The 24,742-nt window shown below is 52.8% G+C and overlaps 1 protein-coding gene and 1 long non-coding RNA gene across 3 annotated transcripts; one reads left to right on the top strand and one right to left on the bottom strand.

The window, feature by feature from the left end:
- The first annotated feature begins 612 nt into the window (after positions 1-612).
- Positions 613-23,303, top strand: AGFG2 (ArfGAP with FG repeats 2). 2 transcript variants are annotated; one of them, XM_047779701.1, is made up of 13 exons: positions 613-1,012; positions 9,553-9,646; positions 10,470-10,585; positions 11,657-11,810; positions 12,376-12,541; positions 13,339-13,464; positions 14,121-14,153; positions 19,233-19,353; positions 19,539-19,621; positions 19,784-19,864; positions 20,569-20,700; positions 21,002-21,087; positions 21,390-23,303. In XM_047779701.1, the coding sequence occupies exons 1-13, from the start codon at positions 792-794 to the stop codon at positions 21,447-21,449; spliced, it is 1,473 nt and encodes a 490-aa protein (XP_047635657.1). In that variant the 5' UTR covers positions 613-791; the 3' UTR covers positions 21,450-23,303. The 2 variants fall into 2 exon arrangements, with proteins under 2 accessions (XP_047635657.1, XP_047635658.1); XM_047779702.1 differs by lacking the exon at positions 613-1,012 and adding an exon at positions 3,116-4,241.
- On the bottom strand, positions 15,204-23,915 carry LOC125127128 (uncharacterized). The gene is made up of 3 exons (XR_007134864.1): positions 23,780-23,915; positions 19,490-22,906; positions 15,204-16,903 (listed from the first exon to the last, which is right to left on the bottom strand). It is a non-coding gene; the product is annotated as an uncharacterized LOC125127128 (long non-coding RNA).
- Positions 23,916-24,742: the final 827 nt, after the last annotated feature.

Here is a 24,742-nt window from a genome sequence, read left to right on the forward strand (position 1 = left end):
TGAAGTCAAATGACCTAAATCAGAAACCTGGCTGGGCCACGAAAGTTGCATGACCTACAGCAAGTTGTATACCTAAAGCTCTCTGTAAAAAATGAGATTTCCTACGGCACAGGGTAGGAGTAAATACAGAAGCGTATAGAAAGCACTCTTTCCCCTTCTCCCTTCCTTCCTCTGAGAGCCCCCTACCCTGGGCGCCTCATACGGCCACTTCCCTTCGACATTGAGTTCCTCTCAGCCCAGTCTAGCTGAGACTAGACCTTTGAAATTTAGCGGGAAATAACACCTGGCAGGAGGACCAGAGCTGCGCACGCGCGGGACACCCACTCTTTCTCGCGCGCTATCTTTGCGGCCTCGACAGCCAGTAGAGTCAGCGTGGAGGCCGAGTTCCGAGGACTCACCAATCGAGTGTGGGAGGCGGGCCGCCCTGGAGGCAGTGGCGAGAGGGGGCGGGGACAAGGAGAGAGCACGCACGGTGCTCGCGGCCAGGGTCTCTGCAGGCCAATCCGAGGGGCCTGAGGTCTGAAGGCAGTGGGGCGTGGCGTTGGCGGCTCCCTCAATTCTAGACCGTCCAATGTCGCGCCAATCAGAGTGAGGAGGCGGAGGAGACTAGCCAATCAGCGTGCAGGACAGGCGAAGCAGGGGGTTGAGGAGTCTCGCGCGGATGCCGCCGGCTCCCTAGCTTCTGTCAGGGGAGCCGGGCGTGCAGAGGCGGCAGAGGAGGCGGGAAGGCGGCAGTGGTTGAAGGGGCGATTGCTGACTTGCCGGGAGGAGGTCTGCGGGATTGAGCGGCCATGGTGATGGCGGCGAAGAAGGGCCCAGGACCAGGTGGCGGGGTCGGCGGGGGAAAGGCGGAGGCAGAGGCGGCCTCCGAGGTGTGGTGTCGTCGGGTGCGGGAGCTGGGAGGCTGCAGCCAGGCCGGGAACCGCCACTGCTTCGAGTGCGCCCAGCGCGGGGTCACCTACGTGGATATCACTGTGGGCAGCTTCGTCTGTACCACCTGCTCCGGCCTCCTGTGAGTGGAACGACACGGGGGGAGGACAGGGAAGAAGCAGCGGAGTGTTGGCGTTGGGGACAGTGGGACCCCGGGCAGAGGGACAGAGCTGAGGTTGGGGGCGCCAGGGAGGCCTGGGACGCGCGGGATGTGCAGAGAGGGTCGTCTGCTGCAGAATTGTCATGGGAAAGGGAGAGGATCAGAGGAGACAAGACACGCTTGGAGTCGCGTTGCAGGGGAAAGGAAGGAAATGAGAGAACTGGAGAAACTCCCTAAAGGAGGCGACAATTGAAGGATTCTGGGGGTGAGGGGGTTAGAGATTTTAAAAGCTGGAAGATGACAAAAACACCTTGAAAGGGAACCTCGTGTAGGTGGAGGGCAAGCAAGAAAGCAGTAGAGGCTCAGAATGAAGGGGTACCTTTCTTCCCTCTGGCTTGTGCCCATCCTGGAGTGTGGGACGCAGAAAACGATTTAAAATAGGTAAGTTAACCCACCTCGACAGAAAGAGATAATGGCAGGTACAGAGCCCTGTTCCAATGTTCAGGAGCAGATTCTAATCTTTGGAATGCTACCCAGAGGGAAATTTCTTACAAATCTAAGAGATGCTGGTGGATTGCCCTGTTAGAGAACTTAACTTTTCCAAAGGTTTGGGGTTCTGGGTGAGCCATCCTTAAGTGTAATAATTTACACTTTTAAGCTCCTTGTTGCCATGCCTTGCTCCTGGTAGTAGCATCTGGCAGCTCTTCCTAGATTTGAGGGGGCTTTGTTGTATAATCTGCAATGCTACCCTAGAGGTTGGCACTCTGTTTGGTCATGCCTGAGCTAATTTAGAGCCATGGTTCCAGCCCAGATTTCTGGTTACATAGTAAGGTTCTTCTTCCCCCTTAGGGAATTATCTGGTTAGATGCATGACTAACATGTGATACCAAGCCTGTCTGTCTATTTTTTATAAGTTTATCAAGGGATTTATTTTGACTTTTTAGTATTAATACATTGGTTGGTTGATTTCATTTTTAACTAGGAGTGCATCCCTTGTTTCTTCTCACACCTTTAGGAGCCGAAGAGGGAGCAGCATTGTTCTTGCGTGACAGATGGGAGAACAGAACCAAAGAGAGGTTTAGTAACTTATTCAGTGCCAGATGGGGGTTGCTGTTTTCAGCCTTTGTTGTTTGATATTAGCTCTGATCATGGCAGAACAGAAATGAGAATCCAGGTCTCCTCATGCAGTTTAGGATTTCTCTTCAGTTTTTACCTCCTTAGTCAATCTTCTATGTTTTGATCAACCTCGCTCGTGTGCTGTGAGGATAGACCTGATTTTAGCCTAAGTGAAAAGCACTGTGGCTCTTAGGACAGTGGTTTAGAACCAAACAGGAATGTGTCAAAAGTAGAGAGAGGCTCAAATGAGGTAGAAGGATAGAGACCTGAGGCTGGGACCTACTTTGAGAATAGGAGCAAAGTTTAGGAATATTTATAGCATAGAGTAGAAAGCAGATTCCTGAAGATCCTGTTATGAAAAGGCAAATCTGATTATAGAGTCTGGAGAGAAGTAAAACGAAGCAGGGGGATAAAATTGATGGCATACCAGAGTCTAGGCCCCAAGAAGAAAATGTTAGGAAACAGTGTTAATTCATTCCCATGGTTACTGTGATGGCATGAAAGATAAAATACTGAATAAATGGCAAGTGCTGACATCATTATCATTAGTTCATAGATCTTGGTTTAAAGTATCCCGTAGATAACATTTCCCTTCTACAATGAATATCCCTCAATCAGGACAGAAGGAGGGCCAAGGGATGTGGCTCACATTAAAAACCTGGTTTCTTCTGCTGGAAAAGTTAACTCCTTCATATCAGTGCACAAATTGCAGAACTTTCCCACTTTCCCCTGTGGTCTTTATTGTTGATCTCACTGCTGACAAGTCAAAACATCTGTGATCTGGACAGACACTGGGTGGAGGTAAGTGTGGCCTAAGGATTGATTAATAGAGAAGTATTTTAAGAGGCTTGTCTCTGTGGTGTATGAACTTGCAACTAGGGGCTTAGCTCCTTAAGAACTTAAGTTACAGTAGGACCAGTTTGGGGGGAGTCCACCAACCCCCCCTCCTTTTTTTAGTTTCAAAAAATTCTAGAAAGAATATTTTTGCTTAGTATTTTTGGCGAAGCATTATGAGAATCGCTCAGAATGATTCTTGCGACAGTAGACTTGAGGGAACACATTTTGATAGTTGGGAAATGAGAAGCTAGGCCACCCCTTTGTTAGCCGGAAGAGTGAAGGGTCAAGAAGCTGGACCAATACGTGAAGCTGCACTGAAGGCATATAGAGATGATAAGGAGAGACACGTCAGAAGCAGCTCTACAAGAAAGCTGTGACATCCCTGGCTGGGAAGGGCTGCCCTGGTTCTGGTGGTTTGGTACTTTTCCTTTGCTAATTGGAATTGTAATTAGCATAGACTAGGACAAGGCATATAAAGCTTGAAGGGGAGCAGGGGCTTCACAAAGTGTTACCTGTGTCTTTTGATGGACTTCTGGGAGCTGGCAGGTGGGTCAGAGGCAGAATACGGGATGGGGCATGCTTCCTGCTGCCTGCAGAGTGGGGAGGGGGCACACACAGTCCAGCAGGCAGTGGAGAGGCATGGCTCCTCCGTGATGCATACATCTTAAATCCACATGGTTGACCATAGGATTCTTTGGTGCTAGGAAGTGAAAAATCGTAGTAGGCCAATAGCACACACGTTCAGTCAGTCAGTCAACAAACATTTATTGTCTCTCAAGCCCCAGCCACTGTTATAGGCACTGGAGATATGGTAATGAACAAAATTGACAAAGTCTCATCTTCATGTAGCTTGCATCCTAGTGGAGGCCATAGGTTGTAAATAAATCATAAATACGTAATATAAGGTAGTGGTAAGTGCTTTGAAGTAAACTAAGGCTCAGGATGTGTTAGAGAGTGAGGGGCTCATACTGAGAATGACGATGAAAAGGATGAAAAGAGAAGAAATACTCTTTCTCAAAATGAAGAGGATGTTGCCGGGGTTGAGGGCGGGGGTGTGCGGCGGAGTTGAAGTATCACACTTGGCCCTATAGGCAGCGAAAGGAGACAGCAGGATTGGAAGCCAGTTTTCTGTTGACTGTGTTACAAACATGTTTTCTACATAGGGGGATGGAGTGTCCTGGGGGCAGTGAGCAGAATTACCAGGGTTCCCATCTGGCTGGACTGACTGATAGAACAAAGTTGACTGTTGGAACTGAAGGTGAATTTCCCAAGATCTGAAGAAAAAACATGAGATTTTAATATTGGTGGGTGGGTATGATTATGCTTCCTCTCTGCGTGTGTGAGTTCATTCTTGCTCTCTTTTTAAATGAGAAGTATTTTCTCAGCTGTAGCAAAAGCCCACAGTGTTGGTGTGAAGGCCTGAGAGAGAAGCTGCTAGTTTCTGCTGTTTCTAAATTTACATGCATGCTGCCACAATTGTAGGTCCCAAATTTGACCTAGTTTTATTCATTTGGTTTTCTTCCAATACCTAGTTTCCTTAACCTGGATATAGATCCATTTATTTCCCCTATACATGTGCCTGTTTGTTTACTTTTATTTCTAACTTTCCAATAGAAGATGATTCTGCTGCTTTTGAAAAGAATTTACTTCCAAAGCAGTGCCTCAGTATTCTTTCTTGTTCTGGTTGGCTTGGGTGCCTCAATGAATAAACCACTTTTCTTTTAAAAGAAAATAGATGGAGGCCTGAGATGTCACTGGCATCACGGCAGGGCACTATCTTTGACACCCAGTTTTTCACCCAAGTACGTGACGTGCTTCCCAGACCAGGTCTGTGTTCTGGGGCGGGGGGTGTCTTTTTAGGGCCCCACGTGCGGCATATGGAGGTTCCCAGGCTACGGGTCGAATTGAGCTGTAGCCACTGGCCTACACCACAGCCACAGCAATGCCGGATCCTTAACCCACTGAGAAGGGCCAGGGATCGAACCTGAGTCTTCATGGATACTAGTCAGATTTGTTTCCACTGAGCCACGACAGGAACGCCGTCTGCCCTGTTTTGGCCTATCCTTAAATCCACCCTCCTTCAGGTCTCAGTCCTTGTCTCTCCTGCTTCTGCACAACTTTACAATAGGATTAGGTCAGGATTAAGGTGGACAGAGCTCTGGACTGGGTGTCAGCTCTTTATTTGTGACACATTGCTACCCTCCTGGTGCCTTAGTTTCCCTGTCGATCTCGCTAGTAGCTGTTCCAGCTGAAGCACTTTTATCTCCAGGGAAGGAAACATGTAGTATGTTGTTCAATAATTCAGTACTTTTCCATCTGTCTGGGGTGGAGAGGTAGACTTATGCCTTGCTCTTATTTTCGTCCTCCCCCTCCATCCCCTCCACCTCACCTTTCACATTCACGTCTGCTGGGCAGAGGTGGACAGGGTCTCTCAAATGACAGATTTGACAACTTGTCAAATCTTGGACAACTTGAAAAGTCCCTAAGAAAATCATCAATTACCAAAGGGATGAGATTGCCAAAGAGGGGGCAGGAATGAGAAAGGATTGAGATTGCACCTGAAGAGGAAGGTAGCTGGCGATAGGATTCTACAAGTTTCTCTGTGAGAGCAGCTGTTTTTTTTGGGGGGGGCGGGGCAGGGGCTTGTCTGGGAGTTTTCTGGGCTGCACCTGCAGAATATGGAAGTTCCCGGGCCAGGGAACAAATCTGAGCCACAGCTGCAGCAATGCCGGATCCTTAACCCACTGTACCATGGCTGGGGATAGAACCCGAGCCACTGCAGAGAAATGCCAGATCCTTAGCCTGCTGCGCCACAGCAGGAATTCCAAGGGGGCAGCTGTCTACTCTTGTCACTGAGAAAGAACTTCAGGAATGGACTGAAGCAGTGAGATAAAGAAGAAATCCCCCAAACTAGTGAAATTGACCTTGGAGCAAGGTCACAGGGGAGCCGTCCTAATAGCGACTCTTCTTGGCAAGGTCTGAGTCCAAGGTAAGAGCTAACCCGGCTTAGCCGAACCCTGCTCAGAGGCAGAGGAATAGAATTCCAGGAGCAAAGAAACACAATCTAGGGTGTTTGAATTTGAACACAGATATTCAGAGGTAAGGAATTCCCAGGTCCAAACCTGGCATGAGTGAAAGAACTTGGGCGCTGGGTAGAATGGTTTTTTTCCACTGTCGACCTGGCAGAACCTTCTTAGCTGAGCAGCTGAGCAGGTTTGAGGCTTTTATGAAGCAAGATAGAAGCAAAATAGAAGCAAAATATGGGCCAGTTCGAGGATGATGACCACAGAGAAACAGAAGGTGTGGTATTTGCAGAAAGAGTAGTATGCTTCCTAGAATCAAAGGGAAGGAAAGAAAGAGAGAGAGGCTTGGGCAGACTTCAGGATCTCTGCAAGTTGCTTCCCTTGCCAAGTAATTCCGAGTACTTCAAAGAATGATTCTGAGTACTTCACATGCCATTTAGGCGCCCTGTAAAAAAGAAACCCGAGTAGAAGACGACCATGACTGGCCTGAGGCTGGCGCACCAGCAGTGTACCTTGCTTTCCATTAGGACAGCTTGCCCTGTTCTGGGCAAACACACTTATCTCTATTTCCCCAGCTCCTCCTGGCTTGAAATAACGGAAGAGATTTGCTGTGATAAGCAAAGGGCAGGGCCTCCTTCTAGCTTTCACTTCTCTGGGGGAGAACCTGAGCATTACGTTGGGGAGACTGGGTGCAAGCTGGAGAGCTGGGTCTGTTTAATCCAGCCCAGTGATTCCCATCTGGCCCAGTGAATGACTCTGGGAGGTACTAGTAACAGACAACACTCCTAGACCATTTGATTTCAGCTACTGGGAGGCAAGGGGCTCTTGTTTCTAAATGCCTTCTCTCAGCCAGCAGTGGCCTCTGTGATTCAGAGACAGACGCTCTGACTCATAGGCCATGTAACTAGGCCCTCGTCCTGGGCTGCAGAGGGTTGCCTTGTAGACTCTCCCTGCCCCCAAACCATGGCTCTGGTTATACATAATCCAGTCAACAGACATCAAGGTCAGAGCAGTGCTTTTTGTGCCGTGCTATGGAAACATCCTGTTCCATGAGATTCATTTGGCCCAAAGCACCTAAATCACTTATTTTCTCTGCCTTCCCTTTATCCTCTCCCCCACACGCCCCCAAAAATCCCCTCCAGTCCCAGCTCAGCCATAGGAAGTTCTGTTGTTCACAGCATCGCCGCTAGACTGATGAGTGGGTCAAGTTCCCGGCCCCCCACCCCCCGCAAGGAAGCACACCTCCCTGTTTACACTCTGCTCACAGTTCCTGGTTGTCCTTTCAGGAAATGTCAATGACCTTTTTGTGATAGGCTTAGAATCTGTTTTGCTAGTGTAAACATAATACATTTTACTTTTCCCATGACCGCTTCTCTTCCCTCACTGCTGCATCCTGGTGCCACATCCTCCCCGACCTGACCATGTACACCTAAATGGCACCCTGCCGCGCTGAGGCGTGCCCTTGTCTGGGCTCCCTGGGCCCTTCTTGGAAGCGAGTGCCTGGGAATTGAGAACTAGGTCCTCTAATTTTTGTATCCCCTACAGTGCCGACCACAATGCCTTGTATTTTGGCAAAGTAAATATTTGTTAGTGGGAGGTGAAGAGGCGGCCCAGGATCATAGAACAGAGAGGTCTGCTCTGGCCAGACCTCAGAAAGGCCTGGCATTCACGGGGGAAGGGCGTAGTGGTTAAGGGGAGAAGGGCTGAGGGTATAAAAGCAGACTGTCTTGACTTTGGAACAAAACAAAACCAATCCGTTATAACAGAGAGGCTCTGGGAGAGAAAACTGGAATCTCTCTGACATGCACTCAGGAGGGCATCCAGGTCAAGTCAAGTTTAAGAGCTGTTGTTTGACACCTGGTTACAAAGCCTTGCTTTTGGTTTTCCCTGCTCTCATCTTTCCTCCGGGCATCCATCCTCTTTGATATTGCTTCTCTTTTATTTTATTTTATTTTTTTTGTGCTTCTCTTTTAAAGGGGTATTTTGAGACCCATCAGAGTCTGAAAACACCCCCAAGTGTAGCGTCCAGTGTTCCTCCTATCCTTGGTTAGAATCTCAAAATCAGCCATTTAAAGCAGCCGCCCTTCGCCGTGTACTGCGTACTCTGCTCCTTCTCCCCAGCCCAGCTGCCTTCACTTAGGCTAACCCACTCACTGCCCTGCTGCCGGGCTGGCCGGGCACCTTCTTCAGCACGTGCACCTACGAGCTTGAACGTGCGCATTCTCCCTTTTCCGACGGTTGCCATTTGGCAAGTTTTGTTGGCTTTCCTGAGGGCATCGGCCAGGACCCTATTCTGGAGTTACTTTACTTTCATGTCTTGGTTTTCCCACTTTTTCCAGGGCAGTGAAAGCCTGAAGAGGCTCCTCCGTTGAGCCTGCCCTTCCTGCATGTGGTCTTTCACTCCCGGCCCCAGGGTCTAGTTTGTTTTGGTTTAGCCAGTTTTGTTTTAATCTAATGAAGGCAGTGAGTCTAGACTAGAATAAAATGGAAGGTAAAGAAAGGGGAACCTCTGAAACCCTGCCCGGTTCAGCTTGTAGTTCCTGCTAGAACACTCCGAGGGGCAGCGGAGTGGGGCTAGGAAGTCTTCTCTGCTGTAATGTCCACAGGGCATCTGTGGGCAGAGCTGGACTCCCAGGGAGTTAACAGAACACACAGGGCCGGCACAAAACATCACTACAGGGTGTGTGTTCCTGACTCTTGCCAGTCTCACATCCCATGCTTGAACCTGACTTCCTCCTGCTTCGCTGAAAGATCTAGAAGTAAGAAAGTCTGGAATACTTCTTTTCCCCGAGATCACTCCCTGAAAGACAAGGCCCCACTGCATCCTTACACCACGCCAGCCTCCCATGTAGACAAGAGGAGCAGCCAGCCTGGACACTCTTTTGTCTCTGAATCTCTGTTGGTACTACAGTCACGCGCCTTCATTTTTGCCTTCCCTCGTGCTTGAGGGGTTCGTGTCTTCATGGGCCCTGGGACCTTGAGGATGTGCTGTAGATCTGAAACAATGATAAAGCCAGAACTGGGAAGTGGTCACAGGCCTGAGTTCCCACAAGTACCCCTTCAGCCTCAACACTGAACTGCTAGGGTCTGAGCCGAGGGAGAGCAGGCCACTGGGTGGGGGCCCCACCTTCCTCTGCAGAATGACTGGGGTCCCAGGATGTTCCCAGGATCTCTTATGAGAAGCGTCCAGAACATTCTTGCTTCCCTTCTTTCCTTGAACTAGGAAGTAGCTTCAGAGAGTTTAACGTTTGTATTGGTTTAGTCTTTCTCCCTCCCCCTCCTCCCACAAACAGACCTGCGGTGTTAATGGCCTTCTACTTTTTTTTCCTTTTTTTTTTCTTTTTTTTTTTTTTTAACGGGTGCAGCTCTGGCATGTGGAAGTTCCCAAGCTAAGGGTTGAATCAGAGCCAGTCGGATCCTGAACCCACTGAGCAAGGCCGGGGATCGAACCTGCATCCTCACAGACAGTGTCGGGTTTTTAACCCGCTGAGCCACAACCGCAACTCCGGCATTCGACTTCTTTTTCGTTCCATTTCGCTCCCACAGGAGAGGGCTGAACCCCCCTCATCGAGTCAAGTCCATCTCCATGACAACCTTCACAGAGCCTGAAGTAGTGTTCCTGCAGTCCCGGGGAAACGAGGTGAGCCTCCACTGCCAGCTCTGGTTGCCCTGTCAGCAGAGCTTTGCCTCATGATCATACGAAAACCCTACTGTTTTCTTTTTTGTTCCGGTTCCTCTTATTTTTTAGTATATAAGGTATCTTATCTCATGTCCACGTGTATGTGCATGAATCTTAGTTACACAGACTGTGGTTTGTCTGGGCCCCTTGGAGGAATCAGGGGAAGGAGCAGAATGCCTGTTGGGGTGGCCCCTGGGCACTGGAGGGGGCAATGCCCCATACTGATGGGTGTTCAGGTTGACGGGCGCCTCTGAGGAAGAGCTCCGGGAGCCAGCTCCGCTGACTTGAGCCTCAGCAACCAGGTTTAAGCCCATGTTGTTAACTTGAAAATGAGTTAATCCCCTTCTCCGGCTAAATCTGCAGGTGGGAAGATAGATGCCAGCCTGGGTGTTAGCAGCACCCCTAGCTCACGGGGGATGGACTTACTTGCAGGGTGCCAGCAAGGGCCTCTGGAGAGTGCTCGGGGAGCCACAGCTCTGAAAATTGTTCCTGACCCACCCCCATCCAAATTTAGTTCCCCATACTTCTCACGGCCCTTTATTTTCTTTCACAAGGTTTGTCATGCGTCATTCTAAACGTATTTGTATTTATCTAAGGCATGACCTCGCCCTTAGATGAGGGGCTCTGTGAGGACAGGGGTCATATCTGTCGTGGAAGGGTACCCACATCCTTACCCTCTGTCCAGGCTCAAGAAATCTTTACTGATGAAGACGCTGGAAATGGCACTATTCCCATTCCAGGTTTTCTGCCCCAACTCCTCTGTCGCCTGACTTCATTCCTTTAGGTGTGCAGGAAGATTTGGCTGGGGCTTTTTGATGCTCGGACATCCTTAATACCAGATTCCAGGGATCCTCAGAAAGTGAAGGAGTTTCTCCAGGAAAAATATGAGAAGAAGAGATGGTAAGGGGGCGGAAGGGATCGCACTGGAGAGAGGTGTCCTAGGCGTGCTTCGTCCTACAGGCCAGTTTCCAGAGTTGAATCGGAGCATCTCTCAAAGGCTAGATGAGGGTTGAGTCTCTTCCCCTCAGATTCAGTGAGGGCTAAATTCTAACTTCAAACAATAAAGGCACAGGAAAGAACAACGTGCTCTTGGTCACCAAGCCTGCAGGTTGGGGACCCTCTTTTGGGAAGACAGTAGACTGGAGGGGAGAGCGAGGCCCCCTGACTAGGGACTGTGGTCAGTTTTGACGGCTCAGCTGATCTCGTTTATGGGAAGAGGTGGCAGGAAGCACTTGGCCTAAAGCTTTATGCTTTTAACCCATGATGTATACGTACCTTGTTTTCCTGCTGTGGAAACGGCATCTCTGTTCCCCCTTCTCTATCCCCAGGTGTCACTTCCTATTGTTGGATCTCTGGGGTGTGTGCATGCTGGGGAGTAGCTGGGGGGTGGAGAAGAGAATGCAGGGAGCAAAGAGACTGGGATAGATAAAACAGCATTTTGGATACAGAAGATACATCCCAAGCAGAGACCACATCCACTGGAGTGCGAGGGGATTTTATGAGAAGTAGCGGGAGCCGGCAGGATAGATGGTGAGCACTTAGAAGACAAGGGGGCAGAGACTTTTTTATGGGGCTGAGAAGCAGGAGCTTGAAGACACTCCCAGCAAATAAAAGGGGCCCTTGAGTAGGAAGCTGGAAAGTAGGATCACCTACGTCAGCATGACTGCGGGTGTTAGTACTTGAAACTCAGATGGTTTGACACGTCAGAAAGAGGTGGGAGAGGTGAGGGGCAAAGAGACACAAGCCAGAGCAAACGGAACATTCCTGAGGAAAAAAAGGAGCATCTGACAGTAGAGGAGAAGCTCAAGTTGGGCAGAACTTTGCTAAGTTGCTAAATTCCCTTTAAGTTCAGAAAATAGGAAAATAAGAAAAGGCTTTGACTGCTATTACCTGTGTTTTCTCAAGTACCTAAGCTGAGCGAGGTCTGAGGTCTTCCCCCACCCCTCTCAGCGCAACTCTTCTTTCTCAAAGGTATGTCCCCCCAGACCAAGTCAAGGGGCCCGAGTATACCAAAGGCAGTGCCTCCACCCCAGTCCAGGGCTCCATCCCGGAAGGGAAGCCCCTGCGGACACTTCTGGGAGACCCCGTGCCATCTCTCTCAGCTGCTGTCTCCACCTCCAGCCAGGTAACTCTCAGATCTGTGCCCCAACATTACTTGGGGATTTGGGCAGTAGGGGTGTCAGTTTCCTCAATCAAATCTCCTGGACTTAGCAGATGGCAGTACAGGACGTGAGAGTTGGTTCTTGGCCCTGCTGTTACCTCTGTCTTGCATCTCTCACTGTGGACTTGTATGTTTGGGAAGAAAGGACCCAACAGGAAGTGGCCTTTAGGGGTGTCAGAGTATCACCTTCAACCCTGACCCTCCCTCCAAGGAAAGACAGGGGCCAGGAAGCTGCTTCAAGCACCTGGGAAGGATGAGGCAGTAACAGCTCCAGGGGGGGCTGTTGGGCAACACCCCTGTGTATCTCAGGCTTACCTTGACGAACAGGCTCCAAAGTGTGTGGTTCTGGGAGCTGGCGCACTGAGATGACGAGGGATTAGGTGTGAGCAGGGCTCAGGCAACTTCTGCCCAGGAAACCTCTCCCTCTCCCCTCTCCACCTGCCCATCTGGGGGCAGCCCGGGGCGCCGTGCAGGGGCCTGAGTCATGTCGGGGATTCCAAGCGCTGCATGTACTGCCTTCTCTTCCAAGGCTGTCAGTCAGTCTCAGCCTCGGACGTCCCAGCCCCGGAGCTCTCAGCCAGCTCCCCACTCCTCAGTCAAAAAAGCCAGTACGGACCTGCTGGCTGACATCGGTGGAGACCCTTTCGCTGCTCCCCAGGTGGCACCAGCTTTTGCTGCATTCCCAGCCTTTGGGGGTAAGTGGACTTGGGATAGAACCTTTCCACAGCATAGGTCCCCCAACACAAGGAATTCACTTGCCTCTAGCTCTCTGCGGGAATGAACGTGTGGGTAACTCTGGGAGGGGGGGTTCAGGTGAGCACAGCCGGGCTTAGGGTTGGGAGTTTGACCGTAAAGCCATACAGCTGGGGGGTCCTAGCGCTCCCTTTTAGAGCACAGGAAAGAGCCTTTCCTACTGCTTTCTCTATTAAAATGGGGCAAGAGGGAGTTCCCTGCTGGTCTAGTGGTTAGGACTCGGCATTTTCACTGCTGTGGCCCAGGTTCAATCCCTGATCTGGGAACTGATATCTCACATGATGGCACTGCATGGTGCAGCCAAAAAAAAAATCAATCAGTCAATCAAAGGAGGCTAGGGAATTGTCATGTGTTCCCCCACCCTCTTCCCGGAGATCAGCGGTGCCAATAGAGCGTTGCCCGAAAGAGTTATCTAGTTTCCCTTTTGCCTCTTTAAGCCCTTTCCCCGCAACAAAATTTTTTTCCCATTATTCCACCCAAACTGGGCCCTGACAGAAATGTTAATGCCTCGTGGAGTAAAGATACAAAATGGAGAGTGAGCCTGGAGGCCGCTGAGATCCCCTGTCCGTCTGCATGTGTCTGACCCTCTGTCCCAGGCTCCTGCCAGCTCCCTCTGAAGAGGACCCTGTGGGAAGCCGATGTCCCACTGGGTGGCCTTTGGCCTTGAGAGTTAGCCTGGGTGACACAGATTCCATAGCATTCTATATAGACATAACCTTAACGCTCTCTCCACCTACAGGCCAAACGCCGTCCCACGGGGGCTTTGCCAACTTCGATGCCTTTGGCAGCAGCGCCAGCTCCTCTGCGTTTGGAAGCATTCCTCCTGCTGGCCAAGCCCCGTTCCCGGCCCAGCCGGTGCCCCCAGGTAAACTCTGCCCCTCCCGCCTCCCCCTTCTCTCTCTCTCTCTCTCTCTCACACCCGCCCCAGCTGTCCACACGCATACATCACCCTCCATTCACGTGTGTGTGGCCGGCCCAAGGACCTGGACAAAGGGACGCTCCAGAAGGAGGAGAGGAGTGTGGTGCAGTTCCCGTCAGGAAGAAGGGGCTCTGTTGTAGTTTTTTCTCATAAGGAAAATGGCTACAACCGCAGCAGGAGCCGTCTAGGTTGCTCACCAGGAGGTTGCTTATAGGGACGCAGGGGAGACTTGAGTCCTAGGAACCTTGAGAATGGACATGACCTTTCCCCTAGAGTGCCCCCAGGGCCAGGCTGGGTCAGCGTCCGAGGAGGTCTACAGAAGTCCTCACGCAGCCCTCAGACAGCAGCAGCCTGCAGACCCTGTGTTGTGCTGGTCATGCACCATCAAGAGTCCAAAGACCCCTAAAGCAGTGGGTTCCTCCCTACGCCCCCCTCGTCTGTCTTCAGAGCTGTCGGGCTGCCCCCTTCCTTTGGAAATCATGCACCCTGGAGGGCAGGGCAGCACAGCAAGGACAGACGTCTGAGGACAGCCAGTGACTGACTCTCTCTCTCTCTCCCCTCCCCACCTGCCCGGCCTTGCCCTTTCCCACCCTCACTGCCAGCCAGTCGGATGCTAGCGGGAAGTTACAGCTTTGGTAAGTTATTCTTCCACCCCACAGCCAACCCAAAGCAAGAGCCCCATCTCAGGTCATCTGACCCCAGAGTTTTGAGGTCTGGAAGGAACCCCTCAAATGTAGCCCTTTTACAGAGGAGGCTACAGCTCAGGAGTTCCTGACTCTCTGCTCTGCCCACAGCCCTCCCACCTCCCACCAGGGACTGGTTGCTTTTGTTTTTATCTTTATATATATTTTTTTTTGGGGGGGGGCACACCCTGGCATATGGAAGTTCCCAGGCTAGGGGTTGAATTGGAGCTGCAGCTGCCAGCCTACACTAGGGCCACAGCAACGTGGGATCCAAGCTGTGTCTGCGACCTAAACCACAGCTCAAGGCAACGCCAGATCCTTAACCCTCTGAGCGAGGCTAGGGATCAAACCTTCATCCTCATGGATACTAGTCAGCTTCGTTACTGCTGAGCCACGATGGGAACTCTTATTTTAATATTTTTGAATGGAACAAGAAGAGACATTTTATATTGATAGAAGTTAAAATTCACAACAAAGTTCTCACACTGTGAATTTAAAGTAACTGACAGGGTAGCCTTGAAATTCATAAAGCAAAAACAGACACGTGAAAATTTAATAAACCAACAAGATTAATAGATGGTGTAGACAGACAGGAAGTAGACCATCTGAGTAACACTTGAACGAGTCTGACCTAAGAAATATAAGAGGAACTCTGTAACAAAAAAGAAAATATATATTGTTTTCAAACATATAACCCATGTATAATCTGACCATATGTTGGGAAATAAAATCGCAAATTCTAACAGAGAAATTGCATAGGTCACTTTCTATATGGTAAAAGATGTCCTGGAGTTCCCATTGTGGCAAAGTGGTTAACGAATCCGACTAGGAACCATGAGGTTGCAGGTTCGGTCCCTGCCCTTGCTCAGTGGGTTAAGGATCTGGCATTGCTGTGAGCTGTGGTGTAGGTTGCAGACACGGCGGATCCCACGTTGCTGTGGCTCTGGCGTAGGCTGGCGACTACGGCTCCGATTAGACCCCTAGCCTGGGAACCTCCATATGCTGCAGGTGCGGCCCTAGAAAGCAAAAAAAAATTTCCTAAAACAATATTTCATGTCCTTAAAGACCTGAAGCATCTAAGGAGAAGATACATACTTACAATGTGGAAAACAAACAAAAAGTTAGTAACCTTAACATAGATGCCTTTTTATTTTATTTTTTTATTTTTTCCCGCCCTACAGCATGGGGATCAAGTTACTCTTACATGTATACATTTTTTTCCCCACCCTTTATAGATGCCTTTTTAAATTCCTCTGAATAAGAGAGATTAGAATAATGGACAAGGGTTAGAAGTAAATTCTACCCCAAAGGGAAATAAAATCACAAATTGAAAATGACCTCAACCTAACTCATCAGAGAAAACACAAATTAAGATAAGATAATAATGTGGCACATTATATTCACACAAGTTTTAAAGATTTATAATGGCCAGTATTGGGTGGGGAAATAGGCCTTGTGTGTGCTGTTGGTAAGGGTGTAAACGACTACGGGAATGCTGAGTTTAGCGAGAGAGAGCGGTGGTCCCGGGAATGGGGCCAAGGTAGTTAGGAACGGCCACATTTAGAGCTGCTTTCCTCGCGCGACTCATCAGAGTGCGCGCCGAGGAGAGAAGGGAGGCCTCCGCCCCGGAGCTGTCCTGGGCTGAACCTTCTGTCCAGTGTCAGCCCGCAGTGGACGCAGAGCCCCCCAGCACCCCAATAGTGTGCAAGGACGCCCCCGTAGTAGCTCCCTGAGGAAAGAAAGTTCCCCATTTTGTAGCTGAGGACACTGGCTCCGCTTGGCCAATGACTTGGCCAAAACCCAGGTGTCAGATGAGTGGCGGATGCCATTCACTTCCCAGCACACCGTGATCACAAGGGTGTCCCTGTGCGTGTGCCACGAAGAACCACTGGGTACAAAGTAGGAAGATCTGAGTGAGAGGCGGGTGTCTCTCTGACAAGCCCAGCTGTATTTTTATATCTGAGGGGGAGTAGGGAGAAGGGGAGGTTTCTAAAAGTGCAGTTTTCCTGAAACTCTTAGAAGCTCAGTCCACAAATCCAGCTGTGGAAAGTGAGGCTCTGGAAGTGGCTAAGAAGCCATCAGGAGCGCGGCTGCTCCCGGGTCCTCCCAGCCTTGGCCTCCTTTCTGAGAATGGCCCTCTGTGCAGGGCGCCCGCCCGGGGAGCGAGGCCCGCCTCTGCCCTCTAGTGCCCACCAGGCGGCACAGCTCTGCAGGCCTGGAGGGCCCAGGAGCTGGTCTGCACCCATGGGCTCGCCCGGACCCCAGGGCCCAGAGCAGGACTGAAGAGTCAGGCCTAAGTGAGGACAGGGAGCTGCATCCCCCTGGAAATTCCTCGTACCTCAAGTCAGGCAGGCAAAGGCAAGGCTGGGGTCTGAGAAGCAGAAGATCCAGCACAAGGTCTCAGGTTTTCCCGGCTTCCTCGGGGCCTGTGGATCAGAGAGGGGTGAAGTCCCGCACTGTTCCTCTGGGAAGCCAGGGGACGGGAGGAGAGTGGCCAAGGAGAGCTCCGTCTTCTGAGCGTTGGCTCTCCCTCAAGAAGCAGCCCACCTCTGGAACCTCTCGGCCGGCGGGCCCTGGCATCTGTCGTCCCCGCCCGAATCTCGGGCTCTCCAAGTCAGAGCTGGGGCCGGTCAGGAGCGCTCAGCACCCAGCACAGGGAAGACCCCTTAACCCGGGGTCTGGACACACACAGCAGCCTGACCCTTTAGAAGAGAAGGCATGGAGACTCTCGTTACAGTTCTGAGGGGTTCAAAAAAAAACAACCCAAACTTTCCCAACAAGACACGGGGGCTGAGGTGTGAGGGGCTGGGGAGCAGCCTGGCTTTGAGAGCGAGGCTGGCTCTGCCATTTCCTTCCTTGCCTCTTGCCCTCCTCTTTGCCTTTTCCTTCTTCCTCTTGTGTCTGAGAAAGAAAAGTGCCTTCTGAAGGTTACTCCCCCTCATCCTTTCTGCAGGGTTTGGCTGTATCACCTTTCCTGTCTGAACTGCACCTCCACTTTCTCCACTCCTGTGGGCGTCTTCCCCTTTTCCCACAAATGCGATGCAAGGTGCTGGTCCTGCAAAGTGTTTCCGCAGCCTTCCCCACGCTGGGCTCCCTCGTGTCCCCTCCTCTCCAAGGCCCTGCCCCTGGGAAAAGGAGCTGGTGGCCTTTTTTTTTTTTTTTTTTTTTTTGGCCATGCCTGCAGCAGGCAAAAGTTCCCAGACAAGGGATCAAACCTGCACCACAGCAGCAGCCCGAGCTGCCACAGTGACAATGCTGGCTCCTTAACCCTCTGCACCACAAGGGGACTCCTTCATTTACTCATTTCTTATTGTCCTGTTTTTTAACGACATGTGTTATGGTCTAAAACACACACTGTTGTGCACCCCGGTGTTTCTTTAAGGTGCTGTTATATTTTCATCAGTACATTAAGAGCTCCCTCGGTATTTTTTATAGCTGCACCCCAGTCCCCATTATGTCTATCCTGTAATTTATTTCCTCAGTCCCCTGTTGCTAAATATGTAGGATGTTCCAAACTTTTGCTATTAAACAGAGCTGCAGGAGTTCCCTAGTGACACAGTGGGTTAAGGATCTGGCATTGTCAACTGCTATGGCTCAGGTCACTGCTGTGGCGTGGGTTTGATCCCTGGCCTGGGAACTTTCACCTGCCATGGGCACAGCCAGGAAAAAGAAAAAGAGCTCCATAGTTAATAACTTTCTTTGCACAATGGAAAGTTATATCTGTAAGGAAACTCCCAGCAGTGGAATTGGTCCAGTTGATACAGAAAATACATCACTACAAATACGTCAAGTGCTAGGAATGAAAAGAACAAGGTTCTAGGAGAGAAAAATTGAATTCACATCTGGGTCAGGAAGGCCGACGGAAGATGGTTCTGTTAAGCCTGCAGGGTGAGTAGGAGTCAGCAGGTCATATCAAGGGTAGGGCCACTTGTTCAAGACAAGACCGAAAAAAAAAAAGCAGCAAGATTTTTCCCCTTTGTAGCCTCATTTTACCCTCACTACGGCTCAGGGTAGTTGACAGGATCCCACACTCTGGGTGAGACTTAGGTCCTCAGATAAGGAGGCTTTCTTAAAATGATGGGGCCTGGGCCTCTTCTTGCCACACCACAGTACTCAGGGTTTCCAGAACTTGCCCTGAGGGCAGTTTTGTAAAGCTTCCCCTAGGAGGCTTGCCCTCCCTGCTTTTTCTTTACCTTTTTTTCTTTCTTTTTTGGTCTTTTGAGGGCCGCACCTGCAGCATATGGAGGTCCCCCAGGCTAGGGGTCTAATCAGAGCTGTTGCTGCCGGCCTGCGCCACAGCCACAGCAATGCCAGATCCAGGCCATGTCTGCGACCTACACCACAGCTCACGGCAACGCCAGATCCTTAACCCACTAAGTGAGGCCAGGCATTGAACCCGTGTCCTCATGGATGCTAGTCGGGTTCACTAACCACTGGGCCACGACGGGAACTCCCCTCCCTGCTTTTTCTGTTCAGCTGTGAAGACCAGGGAGCACAGCGTCCCAGCCCTGCACTGAGGTCATGACAGGGGTCTCCTGAGGGGCGGAGGTGGCTCGGCCGGCAGTGGGAACGGTGCTGGCGGAGATTTACGCCCCTCACCTCCACGGCCATCTCCTCATTCAGGAGTCTCCCTAGTGTCCCTGAGCCTCTCTGCCCTTCCCGGCTCCTCCCCAGCCCCTTCACACCATTTCTCCACGCGTGGAAATGCTGGTTTAGGCAAAGGAAAAATTTTCCATCTCTTAAGGAAAAAATGGGAAGCGGAAGCCAAACTAGAGCAGGAGGGACAAGGACCTGCCTGAGCAAACACTGCTCTCCTCTCAGGGCCGGCGGTTTGGAGCACTAGGGAGCCCGAGATTCAGGCTGCCTAGAATTCCCAGTGGGAGACAAGCTGTCCTGAACTGGGCGGTCAGGAGAAGGGGCTGGCTCAGAGGACCCCGCTGGTGCCGTCCCTCCACCGCACCCCTGCCTCCATCCCCCCTCCAGTCCGGTCTCACGCCCGCACTCCCTGTTCTGCTTCTTGTGCCTGCCCAGGGAGCAGCCAAGCGACTCCATTTGGTGCCTCTCCTCTTGCACCTGCCGGTCAGCCCAACAACCTGGCAGATATGGGCAGCCTGCTGGGACCAGGGGCATCAGCTGGAGGCATCCCTAACAGGTAGGACCAGACGTCGGGAGCTTGGCGTCGGGCAGGAGAGCCAGCCAAGCAAGCCTGGCCTCGCCTTCCCAGCCCGCTCCGCCCCTCCCTTCGGGCAGGACATGTTCGCTGTCTCCCCGTCCCATGCCCAGCTTACCCCTTGGTGCTGGATGACGTGCATGCTGACTTCTCTCCTCGTATGGCAGCGTCTTCGGGATAGCCAGCCAGGTCCCCACGCTTCAGTCGGCCCCCACTGGTGGAGGCAGCAGCACAGGGCTTGCCTTTGGAGGTGAGTCTCGTGTAGCCACCCAGAAGGAAATCGGAGACTCTGGACAGGGAGGAGGGGGGAGAGGCGGAGCAGGGCTGAGACGGATGCTGTTACCACGATATTAACCAAATGAGGAAAAATAACCATCCTTCCTCCTGCCTCTACCCCACGCCACCTGAGCAGCCTTCAACCCCTTCACGGCACCTGCTGCTCACCCCCAGCTGCCTTCCACCAACCCGTTCCAGCCCAATGGTTTGGCCACAGGTAAGCCTCCCCGACGTCCCCCCCGGCCCTGACTCCAGAGTCACCAGCCCAGGACAGACCGGTTTAATTTCCAAGCCACCTAGTGGGCAAAAAGTAGAGGCACTCAGTCTGCAAATCAAAACCTCAGAGTTAGAAAGAATTGCACCTCTCACCTGAGCCGCCCTTGGCTTCCCGCTGGGAGCCCAGCCTCCTCCTCCTCTCCGGCTCCACCTGACACCACGGCCCCATCCCCTGCCCTCTCAGCCAGAGCCCTGGGGTCTTCTCAGCTTCAAGCTCATACCCCCCCCCCTTTTTTTTTTTTTTGGTTCTCAAAGCCTTGAGGCCAGGAAGAGAACATCATATTTGCTACCAAGCTGACCCATGAGGCAGGCCCAACAACTGGGGCTTTGCCGCTGTTGTCTGACTTTCACGGCTTGGCCCCAGTCTTAGAGATGGGAGAACAGCGTTAGTTTATGCCATTTAAGGGCAGCTGCCCCCAGTTCCATCCTGTACCCATGCTCATAACCACCCGGCTCTCCGGGCCACGGGCAGGAGAGGGCAGGTTTGGCAGGATGCGTGGAAGCTCGGTCGGGGTCCCTCCACTGGGGGCCTCTGGGTAGGAAAAGACAACACCACATTTCCCCACCTTGGAGGGACTTAGGAAGAACTCTGCTCCCGCGTACCTTCCAGAACCTCACCTGAGCCCCCCGTCCCTCCCCCCACAGGACCCGGCTTCGGGATGAGCAGTGCGGGGCCTGGCTTCCCCCAGACAGTGCCCCCCACTGCTGGGGCCTTTTCCAGCCCCTTCCCACCCGCGCTCTTCCCCGCTCAGCCCTCCGGACCGCAGCAGCCGGACGGTAAGGGATTCAGACCTTCAGACTGCCCTCCTCTCTCCCCATGCCCACCCGGCGGCCCTGGTGAGAGAACCAGTCAGGAGTATGTACCGTGGAGATGGCCCTCTGAGCTAGCGCCCCTCTGGGCCAGGAAGCGGGGACCAGGGAAGCCACAGACCTGCCTGTGCCCCCTGACTGTTCCACACGGTCACTGCCGCCCTTGGGAAGGCCCCTCTGGCTGCTTCAGCCTCGGGATGTGGCTGTGCCTGCCCTGCAGGGAGCCGGGCACAGGGGCGGCAGCTGAGCTTTTCCTCTTGCCTCCCAGGCTCTTCCTTCGGAGACCTGGGACCCGCCAAGCTGGGGCAGAGGCCCCTGAGCCAGCCGGCCGGGATCTCCACCAACCCCTTCATGGTGAGCGTCCCAGTGCGGTGCCAGCCCGGGTGTGGGACGGGGCCTTTCATGCTGGGGGCTGGGGACAGAACCGCTGCAGGAGCAGAGGGCCACGTGGGACCCCTCATTCCCCTTCCTCGTGAAACTCCAAGCAGGGAAGCGTGGGCTTGTGAGGGAACCTCGTCTCGGCCCCACCGTTGTCCACACTCCCCCCACCTCACCTCCCCAGTTATTTTGAGGGAAAAAGAATCCTGAGCTGCACTTCGTCTGGGGCCTCCGGCTTTTCCTCCCTAATCTAACGATTTGTGGTTGTTTCTTTCTAGACTGGATCCTCATCAAGCCCATTTGCCTCCAAACCTCCGACCACCAACCCCTTCTTGTAGCACTGTGTCCTGGGGGGGCCTGCTCTCTGGGCCCCTCTTCTCCCTGGAGCTCTGATGACCACTAGCCTGTGGCATTTCTGCGGGTCTGAGACCAGATGGGTCTTGTTTTGCAGGGTGGGGGGCTGGGGATGGTGGAGGTGCTGATGCTTTGCTTGGGGCTTGCAGATCAAAGGGCAGCTCCCCGGGTCAGCTGCCCCAAGGCTTCCTCCCTCCAGCCCTGACCCAGGCAGGGGGCCCGGGAGGCGAGATGGCAGGGCCTAGCCTAGAGGAGCAGTGGTGTTTCATTCTGCAAATTATTAATTATGACAGTAATCCTCTGTCCCTCCTGCCCTTCACGCCCAGCCCTGTGGGCGGAGGAAGTCGTGGGCACAGCCCTCCCCCATGCCAGCTTTCCAGCGCTGTTCTCCTCGTGGACAGAAGCACAGTGGGGAAAGTAGGGCAAAGGGGGAGATGAGGCGTGCATGGTGTTGATGTGGTAACCAGATGGGCGGGGCAGGGGGGTGTCAGCACCCCCTTTCCCCATGTGTTTGCTTCCCCAGCTCCTCCCATGTCCTGGGCACTCAGGATGAATGGTTTTAGCTGCGTACTTACACATGCCCAGCTCCTGGCAAGCACTTTAGTTCGCTGCGGTGTCATGTTTGGATATCAGTGTTTTATATTTATACATAGAGAATTTTCTAATATAGCCTATTATACATACAAATATATATATGCACACGCACGCACGCGCAGACCCCCACGCCGGCTCCCTCCCTCTCCAGACAGCTCCTTCCCATGGGGAATGGAACGAATCCCTATCTGTGCCTCAACCAGGGGGTGGGGGGGAGGGAGCCACACGTCCTGACCACCCCCAGAGCCTGGGCTTTTCCGGGGAAAGGCTTTGTGCAATTGGCTGTTTTTTTCCTTTCTTTTCTTCACGTGCCTTCCCCATCCTACCCCGCCCCCAGATCCCTGCACCAAAGCTGTTGCAGGCAATGTTGGAAAAGAACTGCATTTGAAAGAAAAAAAAAAAAAAAAAGGCTCTCAGGGTCTTGCTTGGGACGAGCTTGAGGGGCCTCATGTTCATCAGTGTGACTGCCTGGGTTGGTGACAGCGTGGCTGTTGGCCAGAGACAGAGTCAGTCCCTGTCTGAAGTGGAGTCCAGTTTCAGCAGCTGGGAGAGCTGGGGGGAGCAGACTTTGGGGGCAGGAAGGGGGACCAAGGTGGGGCCTCATCAGATACAGCACTCCCAGGTCAGGGGCCTCCTCAGACCCTTTCCACGTGGGGTGTTGTGTCAACAGCTGGCCTGTTTGTGTGGTGACAAGACAGGTGGCTTGGGTTAAACACCTCACCTGGCGAAGAGGCCCAGTTTCACCCTGCTGCCTCAAGCAGCTCCCTTTCCACCGTCACCGTCTGGCCCCTCTGCCGTCCCTTCTTGGGATTTCCCTGGGTCTCTCCACTCAGTGACCTTGAAGAGCCTGCCAGCAAGAAGCAGTGGGGACAGTGTTATCACTTACTTACTTTGAGGGTTTTTCTGTAAATACCTTCAACTGCTCTACCTTCCCAGGGCTCGGGCCCCAGCCTGTCCTGTTCCTGTTCTCCAGGCTCTACCCTCCTCCCATCTCCTGGTGGCGCCCCCAGGGTGGCTGGACCACCATCTGTTTTTCCCCTGGGTGTTTCATGTTCTGGCCCCTCCACCTGTTACCTGTTTCCCATTCTCTGCCCAGAGCCAGGGAGGGAGGGAAGCTGAAATCTCCGTGGTCTTTTCTTCTTGTGCCCCCTCCCCCGCCCCCACCATTCCTAACCTCGAACTCTGAGGTTTGGATGTGAGATTTAAAGGACCAGGCGCTGCAGTGCCTCGTACTGTGTGTTTCAGTCACATGCCTGCTGTTTCCCAGGGATCTCGGACTGCTTGGTGCCTGAACCCAGGGACCTCCCTGCAGTCCCCCCTCCACGCCTCCCAGTCACTGTGTCCCACATGGACCCCAGCCAGCTCACTGGCCAGGGCAGGGTGATCGGGCAGTGAAGTTGAAGTTACTCTGGGTCAGCCTCCGACTCCAGGGCAGACAAAGCAAGAGTTCCCTAGGGAACAGGCTGACACCAGGACTGCAGCAGCCTCTGGGCGCCCTTCCTCCAGGCAGGCAGCAAGGATGGAAAAATCCCCGGCCTGCAAGGAAATGTCCAAATGACAGGCTGCCTTCTCCCTGCCCTGCGGCCTCCAGGGCCTCCTTGCAGACCCTGCCTGGTGATTACAAATTGGAACCCACACTGTGAGACTGGAAGGACACCTGGACTGCCACCAGGCTTCTGACCAAGTCCTCATGTCCCCATGGCCAAGGTTGTGACTGTACCCCGCAGGCAACAGTCTTCTGGTTTGAGCCCAGCCTTCAGCGGGTCCCCAACAGCTGCCTCTGTGGGTGAAGAAGCAGGAGCTGGTCCCCAGGACCTCTGTCAAGCTCTCCATTCTCTCCACAATGGAGCCTGGTAGCCATGCGGGGGCGGGGGATGAAGAAGGGGATGGCACTATCCCTGAGTCCCCCTCCACAGAGGAGTGACAACTTGGGATGGAGGAGAGAGGGCCACACGGGAAGATCCTGGCCTTAGTGCCCCAGTCTCCTCCCTGTAGGTGCCTCTTTGGTAACAAGTCTCCCGCAGGCACTTGGAATGCGGAGATCCCGCCCCACGGGCGCGCTGCACCTGCGCCTGGCAGGGACACGCAGGTGGAGCCCCTCAGGTTGGGGAAGGTGCTCTCACCCAGCAGAGCTGAGGTTCTGCAACTTCCTGTCCCTAGGGAGCAACCCTAGTTACCAGGGCAACAGGCTAAAATAAATCTTGTCTGGGTAGAGCCAAGGGCAATACTGTTGCCAGGGCAACTGATGAGGTCAGTTGTTGGGCTCCAGGCTTTTCCTGGTACCCAGCAAGCTAAATCACCTGGCACTGATTACCAACCCACTCGACCACCCGCCCAGGACCCAGGCACTGGGATCCCTGCTGCTTCCTGCTTTATTTGTACCCAGCACTTAGAGAGTCAAAGACATGAGGCAGTCTAGGCTGGTCTCTGTGACAGTGGCTGTGATTTCACAAGCACTGGACTGCTGCGAGGGGGACTGGTTGATGGGAGCAGGAAGGAGTGGCTGTGAAGAGCCCTCCTGTGGGTAGCTTCAAATCAAGCCTGGGGAGGAAGGCTCCAGCCAGGAGCACAGCAGGCACGTGGGCTCCATGGGTGCCCTGCTCCTTAGGGCAGCACCAAGACTAGGAAAGGGAGGGGCCAGCAGATGTCTTTTGTGTTCCTGCCACTTCGCACATGGTGCATA

Source organism: Phacochoerus africanus, chromosome 5 (genome assembly GCF_016906955.1).
Source record: "Phacochoerus africanus isolate WHEZ1 chromosome 5, ROS_Pafr_v1, whole genome shotgun sequence".
NCBI lineage: Eukaryota > Metazoa > Chordata > Mammalia > Artiodactyla > Suidae > Phacochoerus > Phacochoerus africanus.